General features: G+C 42.4%; 1 protein-coding gene across 1 annotated transcript in view; it reads left to right on the forward strand.

Annotated features, from left to right (window-relative positions):
• Positions 1–3,732: 3,732 nt before the first annotated feature.
• The window catches only part of CSAD (cysteine sulfinic acid decarboxylase), a 90,554-nt gene continuing 73,378 nt past the window's right edge, over positions 3,733–20,908 (forward strand). The window contains exons 1-3 of the mRNA XM_073613560.1: positions 3,733–4,151; positions 8,407–8,533; positions 9,937–10,027. Of these exons, the coding sequence (XP_073469661.1) occupies positions 4,038–4,151; positions 8,407–8,533; positions 9,937–10,027 (332 nt within the window). The 5' untranslated portion in view covers positions 3,733–4,037. The remainder of the gene's footprint in view (positions 4,152–8,406; positions 8,534–9,936; positions 10,028–20,908) is intronic.

Genomic DNA, 20,908 nt, shown 5'->3' on the forward strand with positions numbered 1-20,908 from the left:
AGAACTTGAATTTATGGTGATTGATATTTCACATACACATTATCAAAATAGCAACACGGCAATAAGACGATATTTCTTAATATATTATAAAGTAACTCAGGGGAGCCCAAATTGTTCTGTTAGAAAAATATGTGTAGTAATCGCGCTTTAAGTTCAAGAACACAATATTCCTTGTTGCTCGGAGAAACAGTCCTCTGAATTTATCTAGCCGGAAGGAATCCAAAGTATGTCTCACTTTGTCAACAGATAAATATTGCCAATTTGAAAGAAATATTAATCCAAAAGAGCTACTAAATTGAATGGGGCAATGTGGTTTCTCTGGGACCACAGTAATTTAAATTGATGTAATACAAGTTTATGTATGAATTCCCCCAAACACGGCTTCAATAATACACAGCCTAGACAATCAATATGGGCAAATTATTACTGATAAACTACCCTACACACTGCACGTGATAATGTTAACACATAAACTATGAACTACAATCCCTACAATTATGAGAGAAAAAGATAATTAATATTCGTCTGGTCTGTATCTTATCAACAATTTAAAAGGGGAAGATATCCGACAAATTTCAAGTACTTCAAGTAGTTTCAGTCACAAGGTCCAGCAAGATGGGGTGTGGTCAATTATCAGCAGGCCTCTTGATCATCTAGGGGTGTATCCGGTGTGTGGGTCTGTAATCCCTCTCTATGGCCCTCACATCCTTGTATGTATGTATGTATGTATACCTCTCCACCACCGCTCCTGCCCATTGAAATCAATGGGGCAGTGTGGCTATACCGCCAGCAAAGCGCTGCTGCAGCAGCGCTTTGCTGGTGATTTTAACCCTTTCTCAGCTGCTAGTGGGGGTTAAAAGCTCCCTGCTAGCGGCCGAATACCTCCGCAAATACGACGGTAAAGCGCCACTAAAAATAGTGGCGCTTTACCACCGGTGCCGCCCCCGTCCTAGTGTGAAAGGGGCCTTAATCAGCCTTCTCTGTTGGGAGGGGGGAACGCTCTCCTGGAGTGATGACTCCTAAGCTGAAAGCTCCATGAAAAATATAATATTTTAATGTATCTCGGCCATGACAGTGCCCACCTGTGACTCCATGGAATCTCAGCCTGGTTCTGCCAGCTCTTTAAAAACTACCTTTTGAACCCATCAGAGATATTCCTCTGTCAACACTTTCCCACAAGGTTGTTGTCCTCCTCCTGTGGGGCGAGTTTCTGAGTTGGTGGCTCCCTCTTGTAGTGAAACCTTTCAAGGGGTTTCCTTTGACCTCCGGCCTCTTTTCTCCCTAAGGTGGTTTCCTCCCTTCACCTTAACAAGATATTATATTTCCATCTTTCTGTCCTGCTCCAGTTTATCCAAAGAATATTTTTTTCTGTCGAGGCACCCCCCCCCCCCTTTTTTATAGATTTGCAAGGTTACCACTAAGTCTTCTGCTTACACACTTTATTAAGTTCACCAGGTCAATGTTCAGGCCTCTGCTGATGCCAGCTTTGGTTCCAAGGTCCTTCAGGCAGCTCTTTGTGCTGCAACTAGCCCCCTGTTTTGCCCTGTTGTTTGAGGGCCTATAGTATTTTGTTTGCTGTGTTGCCTACCCCTCAGTTTATAGATAAATTAGACTCATGTGGGCTGGCATGTAATTGCCATCATCCCTTGGTATACTAAACAAAATAATACCTCAAGATTTTGGGATTTTAAAGGCAATGTAAACAGATAATTTTTATAAAAAAATATATTTTATTAATACAAAAATATCTAAAAACAATGATCATGTGGCTCCAAACAAATTAATTAAAGTTGATACATAAAAATACATAGAGTGACATATGATGGTATCAGAAAGTAGCAAAATACAGCTAAGTTCAACAAAGAGATAAATAACATAGCTCTAGGTGATATGTAGTTGCAAAATCCGACGCGTTTCGAGAAAGTACATAAAAATTCTTCATCAGGGACATATAGCAACTTTGTATTCTGATGTTCAGATGTTGATCCTAAGACTGGGGAGAGAACAACTCCAAACTAAGAACTCCACCACCAACAGCATTAGCCCTCCATCGCATTTAGGGGTCCAAGCAAGAGTATAACACTCAACAGGGACATCAAATACCTAGGGCTCCACCAATATTTATAATGCAAACCCATTGCCATCGACCAATATAAAGAAAAATGAGCGGTCCCCCCAGAGAGAGTGATCACCTTGTGATTGAACCAAAAATCCTCAATACACACAGTGGAGCTGACGTGGGCTACGTATCACCTAGAGCTATGTTATTTATCTCTTTGTTGAACTTAGCTGTATTTTGCTACTTTCTGATACCATCATATGTCACTCTATGTATTTTTATGTATCAACTTTAATTAATTTGTTTGGATCCACATGATTATTATTTTTAGATATTTTTGTATTAATAAAATATATTTTTTTATAAAAATTATCTGTTTACATTGCCTTTAAAATCCCCAAATCTTGAGGTATTATTTTGTTTGGCCTACCCCTCAGTTGGCCTGCTCTGGAAGGTCCAAGTTGTCTGAGAATTCTTTTTGACCCTGTGTCCCTTAATAAACGATAAAGAAAACAGGATTTTTGACTTTCTGTGAAATCCTTTTCTTTGAGTTAATTTAAGAAATTCGGAGACAAGTAGGTTTATACTGCTGTAGTACTACCCCCACAGGAGCCACTTGGTAGATTGGATTCTCTGTTTCTCTGCCTCGACTCAGAGAATTTACTTTTTTGCTGAATGTGTCCTGTCTGGAAGATTTCCCTTAACTTCCTGTCCTAGAATTGCAACAGGAAGTGAGAGAAAACATTTTCAAAGTGGGAAGAATTCCACTCTTAGGTGTCACCAAAACATATGTTCCTATTTGAAAATTTACCCTTGCCTCTTCTTCCGAAAAACCTAGTAGGGTAACAGCAAGCATAGACACTCTCATGCACCTCTGCATAGAAACCAATCAGCTTACAGGTTTTATTGTCAAAGCTTAGTTGAACAAGTTGAAGTTAGAAGCTGATTGGCTACCATGCACAGCTGCACCAGATTCTGGGTGCTCCGGTTTTAGTAAATTGCCCCCTCTGGAACATCGTCATATTAGGGCACAGACTGCAGTGTCCAGTGTCAAAGCCTTGAAAAAGAGAGAGTCCCAACCCAACAATATGCATTGGCCATGTTTCAAGACTATCTTTTTACACACATCACTCCTCATCTCCCTGCACAATCTTCACACACTTAAAGGTACCCAATCTAAGAACCTCAGTATCTACAGTATTTGCAATTTTATTTCAACTGTCTTTATATAATTAGTCATTGGCTATACTCTACACTGGTACAGTTTCTTTTGTATGCCTTCACACACACTTAACGTGATATTTTTAAACTTCAATTTCAGCCAACTTTTTGGAAACAGATAGTAATTATATCCTGACAAATGTTCCATCACTTCTGCATTTTACTGATGAAAGTTTCTTGTTGTAGTCTGTTAAAAATTAGGAGGGTGAAGAGCAGTGGGGGCTGGTGCTCAAAATTTTTTTTGGGGGGGGGGGGGGTGCAAACAAACGGAAAAAAAACACAGTGCCCATAAAACGCAGCCACTGTGTCCATCAAACGCAGCCACTGTGCCCATCAATTTCAGCCACTTTGCCATCAAACGCAGCCACTGTGTCCATCAAACGCTGCCACTGTGCCCATCAAATGCTGCCACTGTGCCCCATCAAATGCTGCCACTGTGCCCCATCAGCCAAAAATTTGGGCTGAAATCGGACATGAAACAGTGAATGTAGATGCACTGGACCCCTGCTGTGAGCCGCTCCGTGCTGCAGTGTAAACCCAGCCTCAGTCTTTACCTTGGCCCACTGGTTCTAAGGTGCCTTACCACTAATATGTACAAGGGCATCCAGAGCAGACCTATATGTGGATACTGATTTAGTTTGTTCGGAAGCTCCAATTTTTAACTCCAATCTTTCCTGGGCTGAGGGGACAATCCCTTAATATATGTACTGTATATACTGTATGTTTTACAATTACAGGTTTTCCTGTAAGGACTTTGATGATGGGAGAAAGTTCATGTAAACAAGATAATACTGCAGATGAATTTCTGAAAGAGGCTTTTAAGATAATAATTGAGGAAGGAGTACAGAATTCCACCAATAGGGATTATAAGGTGAGTGCAGTAGTTAAAGTGAACCTGCCACTACCTAAAAAACAGTCCCGGCTAACAATACTGTACACGTCCACATCTTCAGCTCATAAGGCTGAACAGCACAAAATTTATCTAACATGTCATACATCTGTCAGATCCTAAAAAACAAACAAATATTGCGCTTACACTAATTAGTATAAGCTGCGACTAAAAAGTAGTAAACCATAAATCATATAAAAATCAAAAAGTCGCGCTAAAAGCTAAAAGGTGACAACAGGCAAATGCCTAGAAAACCTCATAGGAATATGAGGGTGAATAGTAATCACTAAGTGAATAAGTATAATAGGAGTGCTAAGCAATGCACATACACACTGTGATAATAAACAAAGCTAAAAATACTGTTAAATAAATGGGACACAGATATTGTAAACTATGTCCATGTGGAAAAATCAATATTGCATGACCCAATCAATGACAGGTGAGTATCTCAAAATATCTATAGGAATAATATTGTGACAAATCTGTAACCATAAAAACTAAATCATAATTGATATAGGAAAATAATAAAAAAATAAAAAAATTAAAAGAAAATAAACCCAAAAAAATCTATAACTCAACAAAAACAGTATTGATAAAAGTCCATCCGTGTTAAATTAACATACATGAAAAATGGCTTGTCTCCAAGTGCTCTGTGAAATATTGTAACAAGATCTTGCTGTGGTGAAAAAATAGAGTGCGTAGACAGACCTCCACCTCTTGGAAAAATTGCTGCCTCTTACCAGATAGAAATGGTCTCTTAATTACAGGAGACCCAGGGGGCGGATGGCTGCAACCCCAGCCAGGGATCTTTAAAGCAGGCACTCAGCGTCCAAATCCAGGGACTCTCTCCAAACAGCCTCAGCAAATAGGGAAATGTCACCATGTAAAAAACAAAGTGCTCCACATAGCATAAAAACCAGCGATTTATTGAATAAAAGATAAAGGTTGCACTTACAGAAACAATGTAGTTTAAAACATGTGAGAAAAAGCCGGCCGGCTCCAAGATAACCCGTGTCTTCCAGGTGTGTGGATCGCGGTGTCGTCGGGACGTAGCTCCTCCTCCCTACGACGTTTCGTCACAACAGGACGTGGTCACGGGATTATCATCTGTTGTGACGAAACTGGATTTGGACGCTGAGTGCCTGCTTTAAAGATCCCTGGCTGGGGTTGCAGCCATCCGCCCCCTGGGTCTCCTGTAATTAAGAGACCATTTCTATCTGGTAAGAGGCAGCAATTTTTCCAAGAGGTGGAGGTCTGTCTACGCACTCTATTTTTTCACCACAGCAAGATCTTGTTACAATATTTCACAGAGCACTTGGAGACAAGCCATTTTTCATGCATGTTAATTTAACACGGATGGACTTTTATCAATACTGTTTTTGTTGAGTTATAGATTTTTTTGGGTTTATTTTCTTTTAATTTTTTTATTTTTTTATTATTTTCCTATATCAATTATGATTTAGTTTTTATGGTTACAGATTTGTCACAATATTATTCCTATAGATATTTTGAGATACTCACCTGTCATTGATTGGGTCATGCAATATTGATTTTTCCACATGGACATAGTTTACAATATCTGTATCCCATTTATTTAACAGTAGTTTTAGCTTTGTTTATTATCACAGTGTGTATGTGCATTGCTTAGCACTCCTATTATACTTATTCACTTAGTGATTGCTATTCACCCTCATATTCCTATGAGGTTTTCTAGGCATTTGCCTGTTGTCACCTTTTAGCGCGACTTTTTGATTTTTATCTGTCAGATCCTATTCCTGCTAAGCCTGGCCCTTTGCTGCTCCTGTGTCATGGCAGCACTTCACTTAAAGGATATGTGAACTACTTCTCTAAAAAAAAAACATTAATCAATTGGTAATACAAGCCAACATGGGCAGGGGGAAAGGGGGGGGGGGGGTTCATGTCAGCAGCAGTCTAACCATGCCCCTGTATCTCCCACCTAGAAGGGCAAAATTCTCACTGGTACTTCCTTTTGACGATCAGAAGCTTCTGCCAATGTCCCAGGTGCTGTCACTTAATCTGTACAGGGCTGGAGTGAAATGTGTCAGCAGGTCTGACCACGGGAGTACAGGTAAGCCATGTGTAGGCACAGTGTCCTGTAGCGGCCAAGTAGAAGGAGTAGATTCATCCTGCTTCCATCTTTGGTGTGGTCAGTTTAAAACAGAAAAGATGGGGGACTGGCAGAATCAACAGCAGTGGCGGTAGTTTTTTTTGGGGGGGGGGCAGAAAACAAACACCCCCCGGTTGGTTGGGTCCCCCGCACACATCCCCCCCCCCCATCCAGCCCTGCACTTACCCCATCTAGGTTGCAGACGGGCAGCGCTCATACGGGCAGCGGGATGCGGCTTCCATCGCATCTCCTCCTCCTCTGCATCATGGCGGCTTCCGCCATACGTCTCCTCCCTCCTCTTTCTAGGCATCCATTAGGAACGCCTTTACTTTCAGCCAATCAAATGACGAATTCAGGACCCGCTTCCTGATTGGCCAGAAGGAGGATCAGTGTGACAAAAGCGAATATTCATTTGCTATTGTCACACAACTGGGTGGGCTCGAAGCACAGTGCTCTGCGCCCCGAGTCCACCCTTTTTTGATGCCTATGGCTCTAATCATGTGCTTAAAAAAACACCACCCCCATGGGAATCCATGCATTCGGCACCCTGTGTGTTGATTAGGGGGCCGGATGCATGGATGGTGGGTGGTGCCCATGCGCCCCTAATGGACGGGTCGCTAGTAAACAGGTATTTATAGCTAGCCAAGAAATAAAAATACAACAGGCTACATTTATCAAAAAGACCGTGTAAACACAGATACATATCTAAAATGCCATATTTTAGGGTAACATACACTTTAAGGGCTCATTTACACTTGCTTCGGCTTCAACGCACATTAAAGCTCCTACTGCTTCCATAAGCTTTTATGATGTGTTTTTGATGCTTTGTTGAAGTGGCAAATGCCCTTTGTGTGTGTGTTAATAACTCATACCTGCAATTTCTCCAAAACAAAGCGAAGCTAAAGTTGAATTAAAGCCTCTCAAAAGCTGCAGGTGCTTCAAGCGAGCTTTGTCATAGACTTCTATGGGGGCTTCGAAGACGCTTTGAAGCACTAAAGCTACATGGGGTATCATTTTTGAAGCGAAGCTGAAGCAAAGCAAAGCAAACACAAGGTGTAAACAGGACTGTAAGATAATTATTTTATTAAGAGTCCTTGCACACTGGGGCGGTTTGCAGGCGCTATTGCGCTAATAATAGCGCCTGCAAACCGCCCCAAAAGTGCCGCTGCTGTGTATCCAGTGTGAAAGCCCCGAGGGCTTGCACACTGGAGCGATGCGCTGGCAGGACGGTAAAAAAAGTCCTGCCAGCAGCATCTTCGGAGCGGTGAAGGAGCGGTGTGTACACCGCTCCCTTACCGCTCCTGCCCATTGAAATTAATGGGACGGCGCGGCTATACCGCCGGCAAAGCGCCTCTGCAGAGGCGCTTTGCGGTGGTATTTAACCCTTTCTCGGACGCTAGCGGGGGGTAAAACCGCCCCGCTAGCGGCCGCATACCGACGGTAAAACGCCGCTAATAATAGCGGCGTTTTACCGCCGACGCCGCCCCCCGCCCCAGTGTGCAAGGGCTCTTAGTGACATGAGCTTTGACTGGCGTTAAGAGAGCTTTAACAAAGCCTGCCCAAGTCTTGTTTTCAAGCAAGTGTAAACCAGCCCTAAGGCACAGAGTAAAATTTCATGAACGGTTTTTTACTCCCCCCACAACAATGAGGATCAACATCCCAAACATGATTGTACTTTTGTCAGAGCTAACATTGGGGGCCGGGCAGCAGATATATAAAGGGCAGCACTAAGCCCAAACATTTACAAGCTGTAATCTATTTTTTTGTTTCACTCCCGTGGCCACCTCTGGACATTTTTTGTTATCTCAACAATTTTAGCTTTTTAGCTTTTGGGGTATGGGGGTGGAAGGAATACTGAGAGTCAAAAGACTCACTACAGCTCAAGAAATAGGAAACCATCTTGCTTGTTGGTCTGAACAAAGTACCTCCAATAGCACAATATAGCAAATATTTTTATGTAAAGGGCAGAGCTTGTATAGAAGTGTCTCATCATTCGGGGGTGCACAGAGCAGTATTTGTTTGTTGCAATTTTGTTTGTTGTGTGGCACATTAGCATTATATCATTCTAATCTCAATTTACTACTGTGGTACATTTTCTATGAACTCTAGGTATGTGAATGGATGGAACCAGAGGCGTTACAGAAAGTTTTGGATTTAAATCTAAGGAGTAATGGAGAATCAAAGGAAGTGTTGCTAGGATACTGCAGAGATATCATTAAACTCAGCGTTAAAACAGGTCCTCCATTAATCTGTGTTTTAAGGTTCTGCAATGTCAACAAATGAAGCTTTCAACTTATAATACATATATTTCCTGTCTCTGCATCACGCCCTAACTGCGGGTCATCTCAACCCCCAATAGGACCTCCTGAATAGCAGCATAAAAGGCAGGCAGTACCTGGTGACGTTCCTGATTGTTCCTGTTTTTTCCCACCGAGAGTCCCATGGTGGAAGGTCCTCTTGTTGGGGGGTAAATCACCCTGAGATTGGGCGCTCCTGGTGCCCAATCTCCGCATACTATGCAAAGGCTTTAGTGAGGTTAAACTACCATCCTGGGCTCGCTCTCTCTCTCTCTCTCTCTCTTCCTGTCCCTTCTCCCTATGCTTCGTGCAGTTAGTGTGCGTTTTTCACGCTGGTCAGCAAGCCAGTGAAGCCAGGTAAGCCAGGATACAGAAAGTTTGATATGGAACCTCACCTTAAAGACTGTGTTTTTGACAGCCTTGGTCTCAGCTAGGTGAGTCTCGGACCATTCTGCACCTTTTTCCCGGATAGCGCAAGATTACGACCTTCCCCAAGTTTTCTCCCTAAGGTCTCTTTGGAATTCCATTTTAATTGGGAATCAGTCCTGCCGGCCTTTTCACCTTCTTCAGCGGACATGGAAGAGCCAAGATGGTGTGACCTGGACATGAAATCTCTTCTCCAAACATATTTGGCCAGAACTGAGCCATTTCGGAAGTCAGATGCTCTATTTATTTTTCTGAAGGGTCCCTGACTGGGCATGCCAGCCCCCTCAAGAGTCATATCTACATGGATTGTGAAGACCATCCAATCAACTTACTCTCGCGAAGGCATCCCGCCTCCTCAAGAGATCCGGGCACACTCCACAAGGGCAGTTTCATCCTCATGGGCAGCTTGGTCCAAAGTTTCGGCAGATGTAGTTTGTAAGTTGGCAAGCTAGAAGTCACCTAATACCTTCATAAAGCACTATAGGCTGGATGTGGTGTCTTCAAGATATGCTCAAATGGGAACTTCTGTGTTATCTAATGACCTGTCAAGAGATTAAAATTTTTCTGAAGCAGCACCTGGTGTCTATCTCTGGTTCTTCCCTCCCAGGGATTGGCTAGTTAAATCCCGCAGTGATGGTATGACGCAGAGCCAGGAAAACTAAAAATTGTTACCAAATACTTACCGTAATTTTCCTTTCCTGGCTTGGTGTCATGCAAGCACATTCCCTCCCTGGTCCGTCGCTAGCTCTTCACGAGAACACCGTCACCAGGTACTGCCTGCCTTTTATGCTGCTATTCAGGAGGTCCTATTGGGGGTCAAAGGGCGGAGTTAACCCGCAGTGATGGCATGATGCCGAGCCAGGAAAGGAAAATTACGGTAAGTATTTGGTAATAATTTTACATTTTATTATTTCAGCACACCCCCGCTTCTTCAACCAACTTTTTTCTGGATTAGATCGCTATGCCTTGACCGGTAGAATCATAACTGAGACTCTGAACACAAGCCAGTAAGTGCTACCACTACTTTGTGATTTTACCAAATATAACATACGGTATATACTGTATATATTTAGTATACTCCAGTGATCCCATTACAACATATGCAGTCTAACTAAAGTGATCGTGTAGTGAATTTTTAAAAAAATCACATTCTTTTTAAATTACTTTTTAATCAGAAAATATTCATCTTACATATTTCACAATTAGCCAGCAGGTAGAAAGTTCCACACAAAAGCAGCATCTTTTTGAAGGCTGGTATGTAGCTGTGCTGTGAAATAAAGCTGACTATCAGGAAAATCAGTTTGCATAGATGGCAGACTGGATGGTTGTTTTACTAAAGCAGAAGAGAATATTCACTAAAGTGGGGTACACATTATAAGAAAATCGGGCAAACGATCGGCCAGTTTTCCTCGATGTTTCACAGCAAGTCGGAACCAAGGATAGAAATAATGTACAAAAATTCTTGTACAACAAAGACTTTTTTTATTTGTTGTTTCTGATCATGCACAGTCTTTTGTATCTGATATTTCTTATACGAAAATCACATGAAAACTGTACACATTAAAATCGTCTGTTCACTTACGAGAAAAATTTTAGCGTTTGCCCAGTCAGAAATTTTTCTTTCCAAAGTCGGAATCGGATGTCAAAAGTTGTGTAACCACTATAAGAAAATTGAACAATTGTGCCTTGTATGGAATTTTTCTTCCGATTTTCTCATAGTGTGTACGGGGCTTTAGCAAAATCAAAGTTTATTGAGCCTAATAAATAGGGTAACTCTGTGGTTACTTAAAGGAGTTGTAATTCTTGTGGTTTTTAACCTTAATGCATTCTATACATTAAGGTGAAAAACCTTCTGTGGTGCAGCTACCCCCCAGAGCCCCCCTTTTACTTACCTGAACCCGGTCTTTCCAGCGACGAGAATTAGCGCAGCAGGTGCAGCCACTGTCTATGGTCCTCATTGGATATATTGATAGCTTCTGCTACTGTCAATCAAATCCAGTGACACGGGAGCTGGGGGGCAGGGCTGAGTGTTGCTGTCTGTGTCAAAGGACGCAGCAGCAGGACTCTGGAGCGCTCCCGCACGAGTGCCCCCATGGAAAGCAGCTCTCTGTAGGGGCACTCGATGCGGAGGAGGAGCCAGGCGCTCTGCCGGGGGACCCCAGAAAAGGAGGATCGGGGCCGCTCTGTGCAAAACCCTTACACAGAGGAGGTAAGTATAACATGTTTGGTTTCTTTTTGTTTTTTAAAACAAACCTTTATAATCACTTTAAATCAGTGTACTAACAGAAGTGCCCCATCCAACTTGCTTGTGTGCCTGAAGGAATCTTAATTTTTCTTTTAATTTTTTCATTCAGCCTGAAAAAAATAAACTCATCTATGGCCAGTTTAGGTGTAATGAATACTGTATGAAATGTCAATGCTGTATGCAAAGAATACACAAAATGATTTAAAGTGGAACTTCAGTCATTTTTTCATCTTTCCATCTATTACCGGTAGATCCTCTGCCCTTGTTGTTTTAACTTTGGATAGTAAAACTTTTTTTTCTGCCAGTAAATACTTTATTCAGCCTACTTCCTGTTTCTTGCCTGGTTAAAAAAAAAAAAATACAAAATGCAGCACTCTGAAAGAATGATCAAATAAATTCCAACGTAGTACTGTATGCATAAACAGTGCTATTTATTCCATTAAGTTAAAAAATGGTTGAACAGTCAGTTTAAAATAAATGGTAGTGAACGTTACCAGTGACCTCATTGGATAAAGGGGAAACAATCATCCAGAAGGCTTGCCTGGAGATGGTTTGAACATCAATCACCATCCAAGGAAATGGAGGGGAGAAAATTCAGTTCCCAGAGGGGGGAGCATACTGACTGCTGGCAAAGCCTGCCAGCTCCAGGTGGATGCCACGGCTGGATGGTGGTCAGCAGGATGGATAGAAAGGCAACCTGTGTGATGTAAACGGACCCAGAGGGAACAACCAAGCCGAGCAGGGTCGATATTCCCTACGCGCCTTTTCCCCCTTCTGTGACGTCACTGCTGTGCCGGAGATGAAAGGGAAAGGTGTCCTGAAGTCAGTTGTGTAAGGGTCCACTGTTCTGTATCCATGACTTACTTGTTTCACGCGCAAAGACACAGCCAGGACGGCAACAGAAGCTAGATATAGAGAGAGAGAGGTAATTACAAGCCTGAGGATAATTGTCACCTCCTCACTGCTCAGTCTTAAAGGGGTAGGCTATAAAAAGCTCCATATGAGTGGTACAATTCATAAACATCAGAATAGACAAAAAAGCCATAAATTAGCAACTATCTATTGTAAGACCAACTGTTGTGGAGCAATAAAAGCAATTGTCATATATATGAAAAGAAAACAAACAAAAACAATCAAAAACAATGGTTCCTATGCAAAAACAATAATAACATGATAAAGGGAAAAAAAATAAAATAAATACCCATGACCATACACAAATTAATGCATATAATAGCCATATGGGCAGCACAGTGGTGTAGTGGTTAGCACCCTTACCCAGCAGCAAAAAGGGTCACCAGTTCAAATCCCGACCACAACACCATCTGCCTGGAGTTTGCATGTTCTCCCTGTGCCTGTGTGGTTTTTCTCCGGGTACTCTGGTTTCCTCCCACACTCTAAAGACATGCTGGTAAGTCCATCAGACCCTGTCCAAACTGGCCCCAGCATGTGTGTCAGGGACCCCAGATTGCAAGCTCATCGAGGGCAGGGTCTGACGTGAATACACATGCAAAGCACTGTGCAAATTGACGGCTCCACATAAGCACCCGAAATAAATGTCTAATATAAAAGACTATCAATATATAAATATCCAAAAATGTATTTAGAGGATGTATATATATATATATATATATATATATATATATATATATTATAGTTATAGTTATAGTTAGTAAGATTGAATAAAGACACCAGTCCATCCAGTTCAACCTGAGTGAGCACCCACAATTGTCCCCATCCCTGCACATTGCATCCCATCCAGATGCCCATCCACTATATTTTTTTATATATTTAGGGTACCCATGTAGCACCATCAATCTATGCAGTGCTCCACACATGTCCCCAAGGGGTCTGCAATCTAAGGTCCCCAGCTCACACCCATACACCAGGGCCAATTTTTTTTTTTTTTTTTTTTTTTGGACAGAAGCCAATAAACCTAACAGCATGTCTTTGGAGTGTGGGAGGAAACCGGAGTACCCGGAGGAAACCCACGCAGGCACAGGGAGAACATGCAAACTCCAGGCAGGTAGTGTCATGGTTGGGATAAATATATATATATATTTTAAAAAAAATCTTTCCTTCCTCTTTTCCCCTTTTATACTAAAAATGAACCTACAATAAAATTTACGCAGGGTGGGCGAATTTAAATAAGGGTATTAATCTTAAGTTCTTAATTTAAGCCATGGGGCGAAAGTGACCCCATCAGAACAATCCCAACATTTTCATTCCTGCAAAGGAGAGAAAATCTCTCATTGGCCATGAGTGTGCCCATCGGAATAGCCTCGATGGCAAAAACCTCGAGGCATTTAATATCCTTTTTATGTTTTTTTAAAAAATGACATGGGATGCTATGTTTATCACATCTTTTGTGTATAAGCCTCCGGTGTTCACCAATTCTTGTTCTTAAAGTACGTATAGTCTATCCGACATATAACATCTTGCACGGACAACGTAGAACATAAATCACAAATTCAGTTGAACAAGTAATGAATTGTTTAATCTGAACCTTTGTAACATTGTTGGTCATAATATTTGCACTACCGTGCGTTATAAACTGGCAAGTCAGGCAACCTAGCTTACAACATTGAAAGACGCCTATCCTATGGTCAAAGTACGATCTTATATCGAACCAAGGTTTCTTGTTCAGGGTTACCATTTTACTGGGAGCTAGAATGTTCTTTACTGTTCAATGTTTTCTAAAAGTAATTTGCGGAAAGGCGCGCAATGTCGGGGCAAGGCGCTGATCTAATAATAAAATGTTATAATGCTTACGAATGACATTAGAGATAGACTTGTACTTGTTGTTATATGTGGTTACAAATCTGGCCGTGTTCTCAGATTGCTTCACCTTGTCAGTTGTAATTTTAAGGGGCGAGTCCATGTGAGAGATAAACGCTTCCTCAATCAAGTCAACTGAGTAACCCTTCTCTGTGAATTTTGTTTTCATCAGATTACCCTGAGCAGTATATTCCTTTACATTGGTGCAATTCCTTCTGAGTCTAAATTGACCTTTTGGAATGTTATTCTTCCATTTCGAGTGATGACAATTATCGTAGTGGAGGTAGGAATTCCCACTTGTAAGTTTTGTATGTTTTTTTGTAAAAGTCACCTGTTGATCATGACAAAGTCCAAAAAGACCAGTTTATGAGGGTCCATCACATATGTGAATGACAGTCCAAACGCATTGTTGTTACAGTGGGCCACTGTCACTTACCTTAAGGTAGAGCCTGATGAGCAGAGGAAAGCCTCTCGTACAACTCCGGTTCAAGGACCACTGAGTTTGCAACAGCGCCTGCGAGAGCACAGTGGAGTAGGAGTGCCTGTGATGTTCTCCATAGCAGAAGGACACTGGTAGCAGCCAGAAGCTGTAGTGGAGCTGCGGTTGGTGGCTGTTGGTGCAGGCACTTGTGGATGCAGGGATGCTGCAGATGCAGGGAGGCTGCTGGTGCCGGGTACCATGGAAGCAAGTACGTGGAGGCTGAAGCAAGGTGCAGAGTGAGACAAGCCGGGGCAGATACAGAGGAATCAAGGTACATCAGAGATAACACTTAAGAATGGTCAAGTTCAGGCAGAGGTTTGGCAACAGAGAAATCAGAGTAGTCAGGAAGTGTCAGGGCTTGGCTCAGCCCTTCCTTCTCTGAGCTGGCCGCTCAGCTGTCGGCTAATTGCCAGCTCCTATATCTCCACAGTTACTCAGCTGTTGATGATATCCTGCTCATCAGTCCCGCCTACTTAAGCCGTCTAGTCCAGAGGAGCTCTGCCTTCTCCTTGCTCAACATCACAGAAACTATCTCCTACGATCCTGTTCAAGACTTGCTTTGCTGACATCCCTTCTGGCTCCAGATCCTGCTTGCTGTTCCACTACATTGATCCCTGACTTCTGGCTTGGCTGACTATCCGTTCCGGTTACTGAACTTTGGCTATGTTTTGACTAAGTTTGTTCTTTTTACTTTTATTATTAAACAAGTGTGATTTAATTATACTTCTGTCTTGGCCTGATTTCATGGTTTCTGTCAGGAAGCCAGGTAATGATCAGATTAAGGATAGGCACTAAAAACAGGATACGGGGGAAACTGTAGATCAGACAGCAAAGGCCCTAGTACATCTACCATCCTTATATACTACAAATGGGCGCCATAGCTAATGGGAGCACGCACACGTGTGCACATGCGCATAGGCATTCGCCTGAGCCTGGGGCCTGCCTGTCAGGAGGGACATCATTGGAATTGTGCCCACGCATGCGCAATGGTCTCTGTCTCTGCACATCTGCTCTGCTTTGGCCAGCGAGTCCCTGACATTGCCCTCCCTTTACAGGAAGCCTCCAGATGCCCATTTGGCCCTCCCTCTGCAGGTGCCTATGGAGAAAATCCTGTATCAACTCTTTTGCATGGATATTCCCCTCGGGTTCCCAGGAGTTGTCCTCTGGACCATAACCCCTCCATTTTATGAGATATTGCAGCTGGTTTCTCCTTCTCCTGCAGTTCAGAATGGCCTCCACCTCATATTCCTCATCACCATTGATTAACACTGGTTCGGGTGGACCTGACCCTCTGTCAGGGAAGGGGTCCTGTATCTCAGATTTCAACAGTGATATGTGGAATACTGGGTGGATTCTAAATGATTCCAGCAAGGACAGTTCATACGATATTTAGTTCAATCTTCATTTTACTGGAAAAAGGACCTATGAACTTGGGTGCCAGCTTCTTTGATGGGCATGCCAGCCTGAGGTTTGCTGTGGATAGCCATACTCGATCTCCTGTTTGAACATTCAGCTCCCCTCTCCTCTTTTTGTCGAATGCCCGCTTGTTATCCATCTGTTCCTTTGTCACTGCTTCCTGTAGGATCTTGTTGTTGTAGCTGAGGAACTCCATTGTATTCTGTACTGCTGGGACGGAGGACTCAGAAACAAAATCAGGTAGAAAATATACGTGGAAACCATAGTTAGCAAAAAATGGGAACTCCTCTGTGGCGGAATGGCTAGCATTATTGTATGCAAACTCAGCCAGGGGCAACAATGACACCCAATCATTTTGTACAAACGACGTAAAACACGGGATGTACTGCTCTGGGGTCTGATTTGTTCTCTGTCTGTCTGTTAGTTTAGGGGTGGTATGCAGAGGATAAGGATAGCTCAATCTTTAGGACCTCACGTAATGCTCTCCAAAACCGTGAGGTGAACTGCAACCCCCAGTCAGATACAATGTTCACCGGAACCCCATGCAATCTCACAATCTCTTAATAAAGACTCTGGCCGTCTCCATGGCAGATGGAGTATTCTTCAATGGTAGGAAGTGGCCCATCCTTGATAGTCTATCTACTACCATTCCTCTGGTGGTGTGAGCTCTATGATAAAGTCCATTGCAATCATTTTCTATGGTCTATTGGGGACAGGTAGTGGTTTCAGTAACCCCCAAGCTTGGCTCCTTGCGGTCTTGCTTCAGATACAGATGGGGCAGGAGTTCACATAACTCTTGCAGAACCCCTCTAGGTCTGGCCACCAAAAGGTACGACGTACCAAGTATTGTTTTTGTGATGCCGAAATGGCCTGCCAGTGGATGATCATGAAGAAGCTTTAGCACCTGTACCCAGGCCTGGTCTGGTACGAAAATCTGACTCTCCCGCCATTGTAACCCATCTCTGGCTACCAAGGTTACCCCGGGGGGACTACTGTTATTAGTGCAGGCCTGTTTCAGGTATCTCCATTCTTCTAACGCCACCTTCATGGAGAGTAATTCTCGGTCACCCACATCATAATTTCTCTCCGCTGGGTAGAGTTGGTGGGAGAAGAAGGCTACGGGGTACATCAGGTCTTTAAATCCTTGGCATTGTGACACCACTGCTCCTATTGCTGACTCTAAGGAGTCTACCTCCAAGATGTAGGGTAGTGCTGGGTTAGGGTGGCTTAGGATCAGGCGGAAGTGAACAATTTCTTTAAGGTCTGGAACGCTTCTTGGGCTTCTTTGCTCCAGTTGAATCGCAGGTGCGACTTGGTTAACTGGGTGACGGGTTATAATAGCTGAAAACCCCTTTATGAACCTCCTGTAGAAGGAGGTTCCTGATGACGCATGTGTGTATGCGAAAGGCGTAGAGGCTTCTGGGTAATTACGGACGTCACTTCCTGTCACTAAGGCTTGAAGTGTACGCCGTGAATGAGGAACGAAGCGGCGCAATAGAGCCCCATTACAGAACGCTGGATAGACTCAGTGCCGGTCCAAGGCACTACAAAATGTGAGTGTACATTCCTCATGTATTTTTACTTGCTATAAATAAATCCTTTTTTACAAATATACTGCCCAATGATAAATATTCCATTTTTATGAGATACCAATATTTGGCATGGAGAAATAAGGAGCGTCTAGTGGCTAACCAATTGGAGGAATGCCAGGATAGTGGAGTGGTTATCCTAAATGAACCAAAGGCAAAACTTTTTCTAGGCTCTGGTGAGTGACCATTTTAAAAGGTGGTGGTGGCACATGAAGCGGTGAAAAGTCATTTTTACTCAGAACGGATGAAAATTAAAGCACATGAGCACATTGAATACTTATGGCAATGGACAATGGCAATGGACATTGGGGATCAATGTCATATGTACATGGTTTAAGATTGTGATAGATTGCACTTGACAATAAAGTGCCATTTATTATAACGTTGCACTTTATAGATTTAAAGAGTTGGGTTGGTATATAAAATATAAAGGTATAAACACCGTATTAGTGGTAACATTGTATGAGCACCTGTTTGGATTAGCGCAGTTACATCCTTTGAATACAGGCAGTGTTTCTGGCAGTGATGGGGCTGAAACTTGATCTCACCAGTGCTCCAATTGATCTGAGGGTTATGGGCTTGGAGCCAGGGAAGGCCTAGAATGATAGGAAAAGTGGAAACGATATCGCACCCAGGCTTAGTAGTTCTTTATGCCGAGCTGGTGTAGTCACAGAGAGGGGCCAGGTCTCCTGGGTGACTGGTCCTGACTTAATACGTGATGCGTCGGCCAAGTATACCAACAACCCCTGCGTCTTGGATCGTAGTGGGAAGTTCTGTTGAGTAACAAAGGTCAGGTCGATGAAGCAGCTGCATGCCCCCGAATTAATAATGGCGTGGACCCGTGCTACTCCGTTCGGAAGCTGAAAAGAGAGGAGAAGCGTGAGATGAGTTGCTTGTGGTGACAAGGAAGACAGATGAGCAGGAGGTATCGGGGAGCACTTACGTAATGGCCGGCTTCCCCATGTAAAAAGTAGCTTCAGTTGTGAAAAGACTCTTCTGCCTTTTCTAGATGATTGTGAGACAAATTTCTTAGTTGTATAACTGAGTCAGCTTGAATCAAACTGTGTGGTTTATTTACACACAAAAGTTACAAAAATACTTTCAAAAGTTGTACGTTCAAATACAAAATAAATGTAGCTTCAAATAAGATCAAAGATATGAGATAAAGTTGTTTGTTTCAAAAAATAAGTTCAAGATGTGCTCAAGATTCCTTTGTCCTGAGAGCAGCTTTAAAAAATGTCTGTATGCTGGGTTTCTGTAGGTAAGTTAGAAGTGAAGAAAAGAAGTAGAAGTATAGCAGAAGTGCTGTCTAAGCCTGCATCTTCCTTTTAAATAAGCTCAGTTTCTTTGTTTGAAAGCGTGCCTAAAAATACACACTCCCATATTACTCCCCTCATCATCTCCCTTCCACTCCCCTCTAAGGGTGGGGGCTAAGAGTAGGAATGTAATATGAACAGCATAACTAAATTAAAAACAGAGCAAGAATTGAGTTTGAGAGACAGCTTGGCTCAGAGTAATTATAAAAACACCCAGTTTCTCAGACAAGATATCCGTTACATAGGGATACCTTTATGAAAATATAAACTTAGAATATCAATCAAAATGTCTTGACAGCTTCTTGAAATTGAGAACTCAGTTCAAATGTCACCATCTGTAAGTCATTAGTTCAAAAGACCTTTCATGTACACAAAATTACAGGGGATTTCATAACCTCAGTTATATACTTATAGGACCGAATTAAAATTTAGATATTAAGAATATAACATTCCCCTCTGAAATATAAATAATCATATTTCTTATTTTATATCATTCACACTTCCATTCATATCACAAATACTCTGGCTTTGATCTAATAATTCCAAATGTTTTGTCATTTGTAACTGAGTTTGCAACTCCAGAACCCATTCTTCTTTTAAGCATATTTTGCAACAAATCATCACCTCTTCTGATTTAATTTCTAATTCGATAATATAATTTTTTCATTCTAAACATTAAACATAACTGAAATATAATGCATAACATAATATTAATAAGTTCCTGTAAAGGCTGCTTCTTCCCTGGACCAATCAAAATTCCTAGAAATTTTACTTCACTTTTCATGAGCTGAACTTTGCGTGTATTCAGCTTGAGACCTTCTTCTTGCAGAAGTGTCAACAGTTCTGCCAGAAGAGTCAAATGCTCCTCCTCATTTTCACTTGAAAGAAGAATGTCATCTACATACTGAATTAAACAATCTGGTCTAGAGAATTTTGATAAAACATTTGCCAACGCCTGATGAAATATAGACGGCAAACTGTGATAGCCTTGCGGAAGACGATTAAAAACATATCGGACATTTCTGTAAATTAATGAAAACTTATATTGACAGCTTTTGGCCAAAGCAATGCTAAAAAAGAATTAGAAATGTCAAGTACAGAAAACACTTTTGCTTTAGCGTTTAATTGCGACATGATGTCTGGTGTTTCCGCTGCAATAGGCAAACAACATGGTATGTATTTGTTCAGCATTCTTAGTCAATTAAGAGTCTGTATGCACTAGGGTCATCTTGTTTAGCCACTACCCATAAAGGATTATTTGTCACAGAATTAGCTTTCCTGATGATTCCCTGTTCCAAAAACTCTTGAATAATTATTGAAACAGGTTCATCAGACTCTGGTGGTAGTTTGCATGGCTTGACAAATGGATGGTCTTTACCTTCAATGTTAACCTCAATACCTTTAAATAAACCAACCTCGTTCTTTTTCTGACGCCAAAGTTTTTTGTGTGACTGTACCACTTGTTTTAACTTCAAATTATCTCCTGTATCAGGCCATTTGTAATTGGTGTCAGCTGCTTCTGTCAAACAGATGCTTCCCACTTCTGAATAATCAACTGAATCAATTACCACAGGCTTACGATTAGCTGAACCTTTCCAAATAACTCCATTGCCTAAGGCTGGGTTCACACTGGTCCGACAAACGCTCCGACATTGGGAGCTCATGTCGCATGACGTGTGAAATTTAATGTTTCCCTATGGGAGCCGTCCTAACTGGTCCGACACAAGTCGTTCCGACTTTAGAAATGCTCCCTGTACTACTTTGGTCCGACTTTGATCCTACTTCAGCCTATTGACTATCATTGAAGTCGGATCAAAGTCGGATTGCCGTCTTGCATGATCCGACTTCGGCACGTGACTTGTGCTCAGATGTTCTTGAGGGGGAACTCCGCGCCAAATTTTAAATAAAAAACCGGCATGGGTTCCCCCTCCAAGGGCATACCAGGCCCTTGGGTCTGGTATGGACCTTGAGGGGAACCCCCTACGCCGAAAAAACGGCGTGGGGGGTCGCCCCCAATCCATACCAGACCCTTATCCGAGCACGCAGCCCGGCCGGACAGGAATGGG

This window comes from Aquarana catesbeiana, linkage group LG02, assembly GCF_042186555.1.
Source record: "Aquarana catesbeiana isolate 2022-GZ linkage group LG02, ASM4218655v1, whole genome shotgun sequence".
Lineage (NCBI taxonomy): Eukaryota > Metazoa > Chordata > Amphibia > Anura > Ranidae > Aquarana > Aquarana catesbeiana.